Below are 14,756 nucleotides of genomic sequence, written 5' to 3'. Positions count from 1 at the left end.
TGCAGGGTGTGGTGAGTGCCAGCCTGGGAGGGGGTTGAAAAGCAGCTGCAAACTGAATGAGTTGGGCAGAGAAGAACTGGGCTTTAAGGGGGAAAAATTTCTTCCCACTCCCATGTTTCCCCAGCAGTGGTGGCAAGGCTAGGCACAGGAGAAGAAACCGAGCTGAGTCTGATTATCTGAGTTGAAACTGGGCCTTCCTTGTGAAAGTGGGTACATGCATCCCACATCCAGATCACAGGCATGGCACAAACAGGAAATGGCACAAGGTCTTCTATTCCAGCTCCACGTGGACATGTAGGCAAAAGCCCTAGGGCTCAAGATGTGTGTTTAAGGCACTGGCCACAAATACTGTCAGAGCAGGGACATCAGGCTCCCGTGGCTGTCTTTATGCTCTAGTGTCAGAGTCCCATGTCTGTATGTTTGCACAGCACTGATCAGGTTCTGTGTACGAATCGAGGTTTCTCTATAGAGGCAGACTGGACTCATCAGCCAGAGTGGCAGCTGGAGCAGCACAGCTTATGACACAGCTTTGTATCCCTCTGTAGAAGTAGGACAGAGAGGCTTGGCTTTCCAGGTGGTGAAAAGTCCTTGCCCAACCAGTGGACATCCCAATAACACCTCAAATCTGTGCCTTGAACAGGTCTAGGAAGACCTCACCAGCGATGTAACTCAGCTTACCAGAGTTCATTTGTCAGCATTCTTGGGGACCTCTAGGAGTGCAGGAGAAGAGGTTTCAGGCTGAATACTGTAGTTTAGAGGGCTATAGATGGACTGGAGTACAGTGTGTCACCCTTTCCTGTGGGGACAGGCAGCTTCTCTTTGCAGAAGGTGAAACTCTCTCACCCCAAGAGTAGGCTCACCCTCTCTCATGAACCCCTGAGTCGGTTCTTTAAAAGGCCATGTCTGATCAGCACAAATTACCTGTATGTTTTTCATCTGTTACCACTGCAGATATCTCCACCCTGTATGAGCAGAGTGCCACTCATTTGAGACAGAAGCAGCATTAATATTTCTGTTTATTTAGATAAATTTACATGGTTACATTTGAACATCATCTCTGACAACTGTCAGCATGGTTTGAAGCCACAAAGAGACAGGTTTAAAAAGAACACACTACTGCAGAGTGCTCCCGTGCTTAATCCCTCTTTCAATAATTTCTGCATTCTTTGGGGAATAAAGTGACCCTTCTCCAAGCTGCTGTCAGATCTAGGCATCTTAAGACACCCAGAGGAGTCCACCTCCCTGTGTAACCTGTACCAACAAGATCCCCCTTCATCACAATCATTGACATTGGTCAAAGTCACTGTAAAGGAAAAGGGCCTCATGAAAGGGCTTCTTTGATCACCTGAAACAGCTGGAGATGGGAACATCAAGAAATGTGATCATAGTAGAACAGAACAGAGAAAGTGTTACTTAAAAGATTAGCTTTGGATAGGTTAGTTAGAGTAACATTCAAAGATTTATGGAGTATACAAATATAGAGCAAGTTAGGCTTTGTTGTGCATTTCTAGGTAATTGCACGCATTAAGAGAGGGTTTTTTTGTTTACATCATTTTCATGATCTTTCCAGATGAGTGATAGTCAAACAGTGCAAGAGAGCCTTTTTTTGTGTTGGAGCACACCTCAGATGGGCATTCCCTCCTACCTGGGTATTTAATTCTGACTGACTTGTGTGGTTACTTTACAAGGGGGAATTACACTGGTCAGATAATGCAAAAGGCATTTTCCTACACAGCTTTAATTTTCTTTAAGCATGGAAATAAGAAGTCATACATTAAGGAGTACTATTTAAAGCATGTATGCACAAGTTAATTTGTTCTGTGAGAAAATCTGCTTTCTGTACATTTCCTTTGCTTTTTAAATACCGAACATTTAACTTTTTCTCATCTCTCAGTCTTGCTGAACAGCCATGTTATGCTGCTTTGGCTGGAGCTATTGATCATTTAAACCTGCATTAAGGGACACAGAATCAGACGTGTGGCATCAATATTCTTTAACTATTCTGCTTGCACATAAAAGACAATCATGAATCCTGGGTTCTCAATATCACTATAGACCTACTGCTGCCATCACTCATAACAACAGCCAGAAGCAGAGAAACTTGGAGAGCTGTCTGAGGTTAGTTTGAAAGTCTTTACCTGTGGGATGAAATTGGCTCTTTGTGGCATACAATCACTTTATGGGTCCTATTATATTAAAAGAGAAAAATGTGGGCTACTTTCACACTGAAAATACATGTCAAGCAGGATTGAAAAATCTATACAGACATTGTCATGAGAAAAAAAAAGGAATAAAAAAGATACAGAGATAAAAAAGGTTACTTCAAAGCATCAAAATTATACTATTTTGCATAAGTATATGTCAATTGAAAAGGGTTCCAGCTGGTATACTTAGGCTGATATTATTACGCACCATAAATATAATGAAAACAGCTGTACTTTCTATCTTCCTAAAGGATGATGCTCACATTGAAGTTCTATTGATTTTCAAACTACAAATACAAAACAAGTACAACAGAAGGTATGAGACTCATGGACTTTCAAATCCCTCTCCATCTTTGAATCTTCTAACAGAAATGTGACCCTTGATTTGTGTTAGTATCATAATGCAGAATTGTTTCAAGTGAAAAATACTGTTCAGTTTTGCTTTGCTCCATTCTGTTCCAACTTACAAGTGCTGATCTCCCTCCTTCAACTAGGGAGCTACGACGCATTACACAATGTAGACCAGTTCAAGAAGTCTTTTAGCTGATTTGAGCGAAAGTTATTGGATAAATGTAGAAATGGTTTCCTGAACAGCAAAGATCTCTCTCCATGCTCAGCCATTGGGTTAAGCTGAAATCACCTTTGGTTCCATTTGCTGACTCAGCTGAGATGTACTCCAGGAAAAATAAAACCGCTTTCACCAACAAAAGGGAGATTAAAGTTCAAATGGGACATTAAGATTCAAAAAGGTATCATGACTTAGGACCTGTCTTGAAAAATGACATTTGGGTTTGAATGCAGTCAGACTAGGAAACAAGTAACCCAGGTTTTCCATGGCTTTGGTGGGGACTCTAGTGAAAGAACCACTTCTTCTCCATTTCCAGTGTGCTGGTATCAGCGTGCTGGTAATCTACCTTCTAGATTATGAGTCCAGAAAGTTAGGAGGCACCTCATACTGAATAAGGTAGTCTCAGAGAAGGACAGTCACAGAAAAAGGTAACCTTCACAGTCAGCCTTCCACAGTGAGTAGTTGAGTATGTCTATTAAGAGAGATCTCTCCTTTCCATAAAATTACAGTTCCTGAATCAGCTCTGAATTCATGATGTTGCACAACATTACAGCCAGCACAGCTCTGAGACTGGACTAGTAATGAAGCCCTGTTAAAACATCTGCATGGTTTCTTCCTTGCACAGAACTGACCTCACATCCAACTGCAAAAAGCCACACAGAGTTGCCTTTAGGTAACTCCCCTCCGAAGGGGCTTTTTTTGTGGATACTCTATTGAGGCACAGACTGTTCTGGATAAGCAGGCTCAGTGGCTAGCAAAGGGATTCCACTGTGCAGACTAATGACACATCACAGAATGCAGTATTCTTGACTTGCACAGATCTTTTGAGATTGGTGCTTGTGTAAATACAGTATATTTATACTAGCTGATAAATCTTTGTTAATGAGGCTGCACCATACTTACTATCTTTTCTGCTATCATCTGTGCTTTGGATCAATGGTAATATCATATTTTTAGAAAAAAACCCAATTCAGTATAGACGTGTTTGTGTGTAGAAGTAAAAGTACAGAGGGCCAAGCAGAACATGTATATGCCCTGAAAGGTATAGAGTTTGAGACTCCATAGGAACCTTGGACAAATGTGAGGAACTGAGGGGAGAGTGATTGTGAGAGAAAGAGAGGAGGATTAATCTTTTCATCACTGACATCCTCTCCCTGGTCCCAGAGTGGTAATGCAATCTCACAGGTGCAGCAGACTATAGATCTGCATGGCGAAGATCTCCTTTGGCTAATCTTTGGAACAAGACATATGGAGGCTTTCCCCAGATTCCCAGAAATAAGGTAATTTTTATGCATTAGTGAGAAAAAATAGATTAGTGTCTGAAGGCCAAAAAAGTCAAGGCTCACATGCAGATGCCTATATCTCTGCTAATCTATAATAATTAAGATATATAACATAAGCATTCATGCAGTACACCGGAATATAACAGACTGAGGCTAGATGAAGACTGACATTTGCACATGGCAGCTTCTAGCCAGTAGTCAGCAATTAGCAAGTTACAACAAATCTTCATTTTATCTTCTGGAGGGCATTGCAAAGGAGTCCAATCTCACCTGCAACAGAGATAATCAGAGTAGTTAATTCTAGAGCTAGCACATTTCTAACACCCCTGTATATTTTTGCCCCTCATATCCATTCCCTGAAAGAATATGGTGAGTAAAGAAGTGCTGGATTGGACACATTTATTGCTGGAGTAAGGTCTGCAGAGTCAGCCCTTTGCCTTCATCAGCCATAAAAGGCTGGCTCACAGTATCAGAGGTGCTGGCTCTTGGCAGGCTAGCCAACGTGAGGGGTAAAATGTATCAGGAAAAAGGCTAGAATGGCAAAAGGAAGTGTGATTAAAGCCCAGCTTCTCCTTCTTTACTGAAAACAGCTGGAGCCACACATCAGAATTCATCTCAAGGCCATCTGACCTTTCCTAACACCTCCACTAAAACTGGGTATTTCAGATTAAAGAAGCTATAGTCAAGTGGAAATGCTTGTTAAGTTTGTCTATAATTATTTTTTGCCTGAGAAAGGAGATGTGTGCTGCTTTATCTTGGTCAGGCTCAGAACATTAAATGAAAACAGACAGAATCTGCTTTGCAGTTCCTATTTCTGACCCAAGTTTGGAAGAATTCAAGGTAACAAATCTGTAATTGCTTACAACTGATAGTGTCAGCTAAGTTCTTCAGCTGCTTTGCATTGTCCAAGACTTCAATCCTCTGGGTGTAGGGATTATACCGAACAGAGAAAGGACGAGGGATTGTTTGAGTAAATTTCCTGAGAAAAAAATACGTTAACAAATATAAAGTTGAAAATCTATTTTTTTCACTAACTCGCTCTTTTCTTGGTGTATGAATTTGTTGATCAGGGGGATAAGAAAATCCATCAGAGGAAATAACTGAAATTCCTGCTGAGTGATCTGAGACCCTACAGCATCCTGCAACACACTTGAATCTGCATTTGTCCCTATCACCTTTAGTTTTTCCTGAACAGGACTAATTAAGTTATTGGCATGGCAATACTGCTCCTGGTACAGGCCAACTATGTAGCACTGGGATCTGCCAAACTTTAAAACCTCATTTTCCTTCAAGTGATGTAAAATATAGAGATTCTGATCCAAGTCTGTAGTTTCTGGGAAAATAAGGTCAAGTGCCTATGCCATCCTGGCATACCAAGGAGCAAGCAGAGAGCTAACTTCTGGCATGGTTGGTAGAAGTTTCCAGGTAATTTCAAAGACAGCAGATAGTCAATGGAGTGAAGCAGCGTTCTTTCCACCCCTTATTTGCAGTGTTCTCTTTTGCAAAATAGTTAATCCATGGCAGAAGCATTAAGATCTTGGTATCTTGGGAAAATATTAATTTGCATAACCACAGAACTGTGGAAAGAAGGACTCTGAATGGAATGAGACAGTCAGAGCTATTGTTCCAGGCTCCTTTTAGACCCCAGCAGGATACTGGCTTATATATCTGCTTTGGATTACTGAAGTTATTGCTGAAAGAGGAAGGAAAGCACGCAGGAGTTGATTATGAAGCCGCACTATACAGATTGTGACTCAGCATGGTAAATCTCAAATGCCCAGAACAGTGGAATATGCTACATACCCCCACAATGTTTCTTCAGTTTAGACCTAATTATTATCAGATAAGGGCACTGTCTCAAACAGAATTCAGTGCAAGCAGGCCACAAGGCAAGACAGCGAAAAAATTCTATGTTGACTATGACGAATTTAATGGCATCAGTCTAGTTCTTGTAAGAGGGGAGATCACATTAGAAAATGGTCTTCCTAAATTTCAGCTGAAGATAAGATCCTAATCAGAAGATGAATGCCTTAAACTGAAAAGTTTTAGGTCAATCTCAGGATAATTTTTCAGAAATGATTTCTATTACACATAAACAACATGTCCAGGTGCAAGCCCCTAACACAGACGCTCGACCAACACCCAAGCCTCTATTTCAATTTAACCACTTTTTCAATTTGGTCCTTGAAACAAATAAAAGAAGCTTCAAGATATTTTTTACTAAGTAAGGCAGCATCTTCCTCAAGGAACTTCCTACTCAGAATAGATAGAAGTAGATAGAAACAGAGAAGATAGATATAGAGAAGATAGAAACTACCTGCAGAATGCTAATAACATAGATCAGAACAGAAGGACATCTTTCTTAGATGTTATCCCAGAGAAAAGGGCAAAAGGGAAGCTGCAGGCCTACGATGACTAAAGAAGCAGCAGGGGAGGTAGCTAGGAAGACCTTGGAGCTGAGGACTCTGGAGTAGCAGAATGTGTTTATCTATGAATGGTAGAGAGAAAGATAAGAAACTGCAGGTCTGGGACAAGTCCTTGTGTGGCATCTCCGAACGAAAAATTTGTTGAGTGTGAACCAAGGCTAACCCCCCAGTGGCTTGACTAACATCCAGAAATATGGTGGTGGTTTTTTTAACAGGAATAGAAATACTGTTGTGAGGTGAAATCCAAGCTGAACTCCAAACACAGTCTGAGCCATTCTTGTTTCAAGAACCAGAACTGAACCTGGACCACTATTTCAAAATCTTATTGAACTGGAACTGAATCTGTATTTGAGTCACAGATGACTGAAAGATTTACTGCGTAGCCTTGTAGTCTTGTAAACACACTGCTGGTAACAAGCTGGAGGCTTTGTATTAAGCTAACCACAGAGGCCTCAGGATTGGGGATATTAGGCTTGCTTGAAGTTTTGTTTATCTGTAATAACAATTGTCTAATGACCATGGAGCTATTACCTAATTTGTTTTAGTTTTGCTTAATTCTGAATAATTGTGAGCTATAATGCCTACTGTTAATAATTTTTATATAGGCAGAAATAACAAATAGTTATACTGTATATAGTGAACTAAGTCTGACCCTCAAGTAATGATGCAACATAAAGGAGAATCAGCATGGGCTGATAACAGAGGCATTAAAGGCTCAAGCATGATGCTGCTGGTCCCCGGGCTATCAACAACAACTCCCACTTGTCAATTATTCACAGTAAAGCAAACTTAGGAGTGGAGAAAAAGCAGTTTAGAGGAAACCAAGGGGATAAAGACAAAAATATTTAGCATAAATAGTAAATGCAGAAGTAACACAGATTTGGAGGCCAATGTAGGGAAAGAAAGAGATAAAGCATGTTTGAAAACATAAAAATGGTCCTCAGGTTGAGGAAGAAGCAAAGAAGCACCAATACTGCCCATCTCCTCGCAAAAGAGAGGGGAACTCCATTCATTAATATCACAGTCCTGCTCTGAAGACCTCAAGGTGCTTGTTACTTGACAACGCCACCCGCACCACAAGATTGAAACTGTTGACTTAAGACACAACACAAAGTTTAAGGGTGAGCATAACCTCAGAGGTAAAGGAGTAGATGCTAGGAGATTTTTTTCTTTTACAAGAACTGTTAACTCTAGTAATGCTAAAAGAACCTGTTTTGCATTAATTAGCCAGCTTTGACCCTAAGTATTAGTATCATTGCAATTGGACTGGTATTTTTTTTTTGTTGCATTTTAGTTAGATGAGACTCTTATTACACTAAAAACAAATTCTTGGCTTCATGTATAAGGTATGTTCCCATTACTGCTCATTTTTACCCAAGATTCTGAAGATATCAACTGATTAGCCTCTTTAAGCTTTGCACCATCTTTTTCTAATGCCTCTTGAAACATTGTCAACCCAAGATCCATTATGGCAATGGGATGCACTGTATTTGCAATGGACAAGAAATGGGATCTTCTCTGGAATGACTGGCTTACCTTAGCTTTTCTTTTGCATCTTTAAAACTTTCAGCAACATAGTAGATAGGCTGGAACTCAGTAACAGGGTACTTCTGCACAGAAGTCTTCTCCAGGACTAGGGGCTGAATCTCAGGTCCACTTGATAAACAATACTATGAACAAAAAGATAATAAATTTATTTCTGTTTAAAAGTGTTTAAATGTGCTGTGAAAGAAATATAGACCCACTGAATGCCATCCCACCTCAGACAGGAAAGAGTTGCTTCTGTGGTATATAATGATAATGCCACCTACTAGGAAAGAAACAGGTATGAGTTCCCTGTGTTTGCATACACCTACACACTTAGCAGAGCTCTTCAATGAAGTACGACATTTCATGCTATTTCTATGCACAAAGTATGAAGCAAAAATGAAGATCTGAAGATATTTAGAAGAGAAATTTTAGTGATTATAAACATATTCGGAATGTTTTCTAGAACACACCTGAAGCTCCCCAAATGAAGACAGCAACCCTGCACCATACGCCTTCAGTGAATCACCTTCCTTACACAGTCCAAACTCCACTGTAAACCAGTAAACCTAGCAAAAAAATTAGACAGAAATTATGATTCCTTGATCAAAACTGGTATGTCTAAATAAATACATTTGGAGTTTGAATTTCTATTTAAAATGTTGTCATGTGTCAAATTCAAATGTATAAATGCAATAAATGTCCCCTCAAACTGAAATTCTTCTCCTGGGAGGGGCACAGAGCTAGACTCCATGTGCCTGAGAAACAGTTCAGTTCCCTGACAAACACAGTTGTATTTTACTGTGTTTGTCTTTGTCAGCAGAGGCAAAGAAATCAGAGCAATAAAGCTTTACTTTGGCTGGTCAACCCCGTAGAAGTTTCAACCTTAGTTTATAAAAGTTTGTGTCCTGCTTCGCACAGAAGACATCTAACTGCAGCAACAAGAGGAAGAGCAGGTTGTTAGTGCAATAGTGAAGGAAGAATGTGTGTGGTCTAGTCTGACTCCTTGGTCTGTCACTTTGAAGGGATGCCTGCCCTGGCTCAAAAGAACTACCTCATCTATCAGAAGCATCAAAGCTGTGCAATGCTTTGCCCAGGTGGGTTTGCACTGGTGACACTAATCTCACAGGAATACCCTTGCTTTTATTTGAACTTTGCAACTCTGGGTATCAGTAGTCTCAGAGTAGCATTCAGGTGAGTGACATTGACTGCAGAGGAAATTATCTGCCTGGCAGAGTGGAAGGGAAGAGATGCTTGCAGTTAGAACAGCTACTGAAGCTGCCTCCTGAAATTTCCTGTGGGGATGTAGTAACGTACCATCTTTTCTTGCCCAATATGTTTGTGCTGGAGGAAATCTTGTCTGGGCTTCTGTGTTTAATCACAACTGTCACTTTGAATAAGGGGTGCCAAAGCTATTTTCCTTTAATGCAACTGTTTCAGGGTGGGGTTTTCCAATCATGGTCTTCACTCTGTTCTCATTCAACTCTATGGGAGTTCTATCAGTGACTTCAGTGGCAGCAGAATTAAGACAACACAGGGTGCTTTGGAAAAATGAGCCCTCATTTATTAAATTACCGTAGCAAGTTTCTCGATGAAATCATCTGGAGCTCCCAGAGATGCCAGTCCAATTTCCTGTAACAATAAACCATTATTCTTCAAGCTGTTTATTGCAAACATTCTTCCTGTCCCATATTATGTAATTGCTCACATTTTAAATGTTACCATTGCTTACTACCACACACAAATGTTTACAGGACATGTTCCTATCATGCAAGATCAATTTTAAACCAGAAATCTCTCCAAAAACGAACAAAGGGTCTTGTCCAAATGTCATTTACAAGGCATGATCCTTTGTGCCTGGTACAAAGCCCATTGAGGTCAAATAATATTTTATTCTTGCTTTGACAGGCTTTTGATCAAATCTAAAATGCACATCTGAGAGAATGATAGGGACAAAAGGAGGTAAATCAATCACACCCACACACCTTATATATTCCTCTCTGTTTTGATGGGCCCTGATTAAAGGACTTTTCCTGGAGCCTTGAATGAGCTATTTTGTCTGAATGACAGGGCATGATTTGAAAGAGCTTATTCATACCTTGGGAAACAATGGAGACTTTTCCAGGAGGCATGTAATAGTCAGATCCAGAAGGCAGACACACAAGACTATATATGACCAGGTTCCTTTCTCTATTTTATCTAGTGAGGACTGCATAGTGCAAAATCAGAGGGCCTCCCACACACACTCCAAAGACATTGGAGCAGTTGTCACCATGTCAAATCCTAGTAAGCCAAGATATAAGAGGACTTGTCTTGAAGGAAACCCCAGTTCTGGAAAAGGGCAGAACCTGTAGGCAATACTGTGAACTTACTAACTAGATCAAAGCAACTTCTCTCTTCTGAGATGCTACATGAAGTCCATTTTCTCTTCCTTCCTGCCTTCCCTTCCTGCCTTCCTTCCTCATTCCTGCCTTCCTTCCACATTTCTGCCTTCCTGCATTCCTTCCTGCTTACCTACCTTCCTTCCTACCTTCCTCCCTCCCTCCCTTCCTTCCTCTATACTCCATCCTTCTTTCTTTCCTTTTCTTTTTTCTTTCTTTTTCTTTTTCTTTCTTTCTTTCTTTTCTTTCTTTCTTTTCTTTCTTTCTTTCTTTCTTTCTTTCTTTCTTTCTTTCTTTCTTTCTTTCTTTCTTTCTTTCTTTCTTTTCTTTCTTTCCTTCTTTCTCTCTTTCCCTCTTTCACTCTGCCTTTCTGCCTTTCTATGTTTGTGCATTTTCATGTTTTCTGGTAAGAGGCAGGCAAAAATTTACTCCATCAAGGTTTGGCTTCTTTTCCAGAGACATTAACACTATCAAAAGAAAGCTCCTCTCCAGCCTTCTCCCATGCTTACAGCTGGGACAATTCCTCACTTTACTCAGCCTTCTATGTGGCTTCGACAGAAAACAAAACAAACAAAAAATCCTCACTTTCCCTAATATTTGAAGATCATGGTGGGATAATAATTCATCTGATTCAAGAGCTATTTTGCTCAAAAGTAACTCTCCTTTGCTCAAAGTAACTTTGCTCAGAAGGATCAACATTTGCAAAAAGGTTTTCAGAAGATGGCTTCACAAAGGGGTTGCCTGTAAAAAACCAATTCACACAAGACGATATTTGGAGTTGATTTCACCTAAGTTTCGAGCAATAAATAAATAATATCAGACACTCTTAAACAGTATGCTTAAAGGTGAATCCACACCACCCTTCATAGCTCTTGGATCATTCTCTGAATTACCTAGTCTTTCATGTGTTCAATCATACAAATAGTATAACCACTGAGCAACTTACCTGGGAAAACTGAGCAAAACTGGGGTCAGCGAAAAGAGGCACATGTCCTAGGAGCTCGTGACAAATATCACTGCAGGAAAAGATGACATCTGAATTACTGTGATACAGGAAAAGTCCAGCAATGCTGGATGAACGCCCTAGAGTCAGCAAATAGGCAAGAGCGTAGTGCATTTGCTCCTGCAAGAAAATATCGCTCCAAGGAAAACATTTTGCTCTAAGATTATTCTCATAATGGAAATACTTGCAAACTCCAGAATTTTCAGTGCTTTTTTCATCATACATCCCTCAGCAGAAGGATGATACACTGTCTGTTTTTCCTTATGGAAGAAAACCATCCATTTAACTGCCTACCCAGCTCAAGAAAGCCCAGAAAGATATCACCACACTAAAGAGAACATAGATGTTTCAGTCTCAAGGACAAGAAACATTTTTAGATGGAGCTCAGGCAACTAAGACAACTCACCATAATGTCAACATGTACCTCAAGAGTTCAACTCCAGTCCCTGTTCAGGCCCACAGCCTCCCACTGAGAGGTGAAAGCTACATATGGTGAAATAGGTAGGATTATTTCATCACTAGTTGAAGTTGGCAGCTGGACAGGCAAATGTCTCACCTAGGGACTGTTAGATTTTTCAAATACAGAGAAGTGATTTGGTGAGATGGAAAAGGGAGAGGCATAAGATGCTCTCAAGAAGGCCAGACTGTGGAAAACATTTCAGCCTGGCTTTGTGCAGGATGAGAAGAGGGTGAGCAAAAGCAGGAAGTAAAATCAGAAGAATGAAACTAGAAAAAAAGAAGGGAGGAGGGCTGTGGGAAGTAAGGAGAAAAGAAACAGTAAGGGAGGTGAGGAAGAATTGCAACAATATGAAGCAGAATGAGAAAACTGTTTTGAAAACGGCAAGTGGAAAAGGACAGTGGACAGGGACAGAGAGAAACATTCCAACGTAAAACTGAAAAAGTGATGGGTTCAGTGGTCTGGGCTTCCCCTATCTTGCTGCCAGAACCTTGCTTGCAACATGTTGAGTCATTCCTGCACTAGATTTCACATCACTATTCGGGTGTTAATAGCTAAGCTAAATGTGTTAGTACACTGTTCTCTTGCATCCCAGCCACCAGAGAAGCATGCCTTCAGTAGCAAAACCATCCCATTTGCCCCAGAAGAACTTGCAGAAGAGGATGAAAATTGTTAAAAAGACTAGAAATGTTCTGGAAAAGTTTTCAGAAGAGAGTAGTCACTTGGCTGCTCTCCATTAGCTCTGTTCCCAGGAGTGCTCCCGATTCCCACATGGTTATTATCGGTTGGACTGCCCCTGCTGTTAGTCTGCTGCAATTTTACACACTTTTTGTGCCAAAGTACTTACGGCTCTGGTGTGTACATGGGTTTGGACGCATGGCGAATATACTGTGTAGAGTGGAATACTCGAAATGCCAGCCCAGCCAAGAAATCCCGAGAGGACAGTAAGCCTGCAACAGGACGCAGGCGAAATCCAGTGCAGCCTGAAGGGAAAAAACATGGAATCTTAAAAGCAGCTAATGTGTTCAATTTATCCATATCCAGACTTCTCGCAGGGGAAGTTTGTTAGTTGTTTTGGGATTGGTTGGGGTTTTTTTTTTCTCTCCCTATGTTAAAGAGAGTTTAATTGTGAAAGAGCGGGGAATTTGTTACTCATATATACCACCAGCACAGTGTCTGAGCATCTGTCCAACTGTACCCCTGGAAGCATTAGAGAGGGACCTGGGACACAGGTTAAGTCATACCATAGGGAGCCTATGGTAAAGCAGAGAGACTGTTTTTACATCTCTGGAAGCATCACCCCCACTGATAGCTGAGGCCTTTAATTTCATCTGGTTCTTTTAGGTGCTTCAAACGTACTCTGCAAGAAGTTTGAAACATCTTCAAGCTGGGGAATATTGTCCTCTTGGTAGCCGCAGTACTTCTCCAGCAGTGGGAACACATGGTTGTGTTCATAACAAGCATGAGTTGGATAGAGACTCTTCAGCTCCCTGAAGACGGTGCCCCATGTTTTCTTTTCTTCTTCCGTGTAGATGACACGAGGAATAGGTTGGCCACTAGAAAGAAAACGGTACCTTCCATAGTAGCGACACAGAAGATGTCATATGCCACCAGCACAACACTCTTTCTCCTTTTACACTTGCTATTTTCAAAACAGTTTTCTTATTCTGCTTCATATTGCAGGTTTCCTTGGGCTGACCAGGAGCTGCTGGTGTAGGAGGGAAGATGCCTTTGGTCTGACATGTAGATGCAAAAGGAGCCTCACTTGTCCCTAGGCACTGGCTGGAAAGGACTCTACTGACCTTGGCTGAGATATTGGCCATTAGACAGCTCCTTGCATTATTGTGTTAAAAATAAATCAGTGCTTATTTGTTTTATCAAGGTATTCTTCTTTTTTGCTTTTCTAGATATGAAGTATCTGCTTTATTTCTTGCTCTAATGTGCATTATATTAATTGTTTTTGTAGCAACAGAGAAACCATCAGCTAAATAAAACTCTGTTGGAGTGGCAGAGAAATTCTGATCTGTGCTTTATGCTGTAACAGATGCAGACTCCAGCTAACTTGACTTTTTATAATTGTAATGAGCAATTTTGAGTCAAATCCCACCCTCAGGCCTCCATGTGCTTAGCTCATGCTGAAGCTAACAGGAATCATACAATCACAAGCAATGCAGTCTGGCCTCCTGTGAATAGCCAATTCCTCAGCAATAATGTTAGGGCCATAGGTGAATCCAGTAGCTTTGAAAAATCAAAGGGTTTTAAGGAACTTAATAGGGTTAACATCACTGCTGGAATAATGCTGGAGTTTTCCAAACCCCAGAGACCCATTGTTAAACTCTTGATGATACCCTACAATCTCCTACTCCCTCATTTTTTTTCTTGAGCCTGAGGGCAGCTCCTCTGGAGTACCATAATTTTCTGACTCTGTATCAGCCCTCCTTGATCTGTGGAGCTTTAAACATCCTGTTGAATTATGAGGATTTCTGGGAGATTGTTGTTCCTATAGCACTCCCAAGTAATCCTCAAACACCTTCAAGGGTTATTTCAATTTCAATTAATTTCAATTAAAAAAATTTAAGATCAGTGGGGCTGGAGGTAAAGGAAAGCAGAAGGAAGAGGCAAGCTAAAAGCAAAGAGAAGTCAGGGAAATTAGGCATTCAACAAAAACAATGGGTAAATCTATCAGGAGAGCAGGCAAAGAGCAAAGAAAAGTAGAGGCAAACATAATAAAGAAAGAGGATAAAATAGGTGCAAAAAAGGGATACAGAAAAGAATGGAATTGAAGACGGGAAGAAGAGTACAACACAAACAACTGCTGACCCATCTCACCTTTGCAATTGGGTAGCACCTTCGCAAGCTAAGCACATTTGCCTTTTCATATACTTCCCATGTAGCCTAAAAACTTTG

The 14,756-nt window shown here is 40.7% G+C and overlaps 1 protein-coding gene across 1 annotated transcript in view; it reads right to left on the bottom strand.

Moving 5' to 3' along the window:
• Positions 1 to 997: 997 nt before the first annotated feature.
• The window catches only part of PAH (phenylalanine hydroxylase), a 38,584-nt gene continuing 24,825 nt past the window's right edge, over positions 998 to 14,756 (bottom strand). Inside the window, exons 6-13 of the mRNA XM_032688726.1 lie at positions 13,209 to 13,405; positions 12,697 to 12,832; positions 11,336 to 11,405; positions 9,584 to 9,640; positions 8,482 to 8,577; positions 8,018 to 8,151; positions 4,919 to 5,034; positions 998 to 4,325 (exon numbers count right to left, since the gene is read on the bottom strand). Of these exons, the coding sequence (XP_032544617.1) occupies positions 4,282 to 4,325; positions 4,919 to 5,034; positions 8,018 to 8,151; positions 8,482 to 8,577; positions 9,584 to 9,640; positions 11,336 to 11,405; positions 12,697 to 12,832; positions 13,209 to 13,405 (850 nt within the window). The 3' untranslated portion in view covers positions 998 to 4,281. The remainder of the gene's footprint in view (positions 4,326 to 4,918; positions 5,035 to 8,017; positions 8,152 to 8,481; positions 8,578 to 9,583; positions 9,641 to 11,335; positions 11,406 to 12,696; positions 12,833 to 13,208; positions 13,406 to 14,756) is intronic.

The sequence above is a fragment of the Chiroxiphia lanceolata genome, chromosome 5 (genome assembly GCF_009829145.1).
Source record: "Chiroxiphia lanceolata isolate bChiLan1 chromosome 5, bChiLan1.pri, whole genome shotgun sequence".
Lineage (NCBI taxonomy): Eukaryota > Metazoa > Chordata > Aves > Passeriformes > Pipridae > Chiroxiphia > Chiroxiphia lanceolata.
This window is presented reverse-complemented; position numbering and strand designations above follow the sequence as displayed.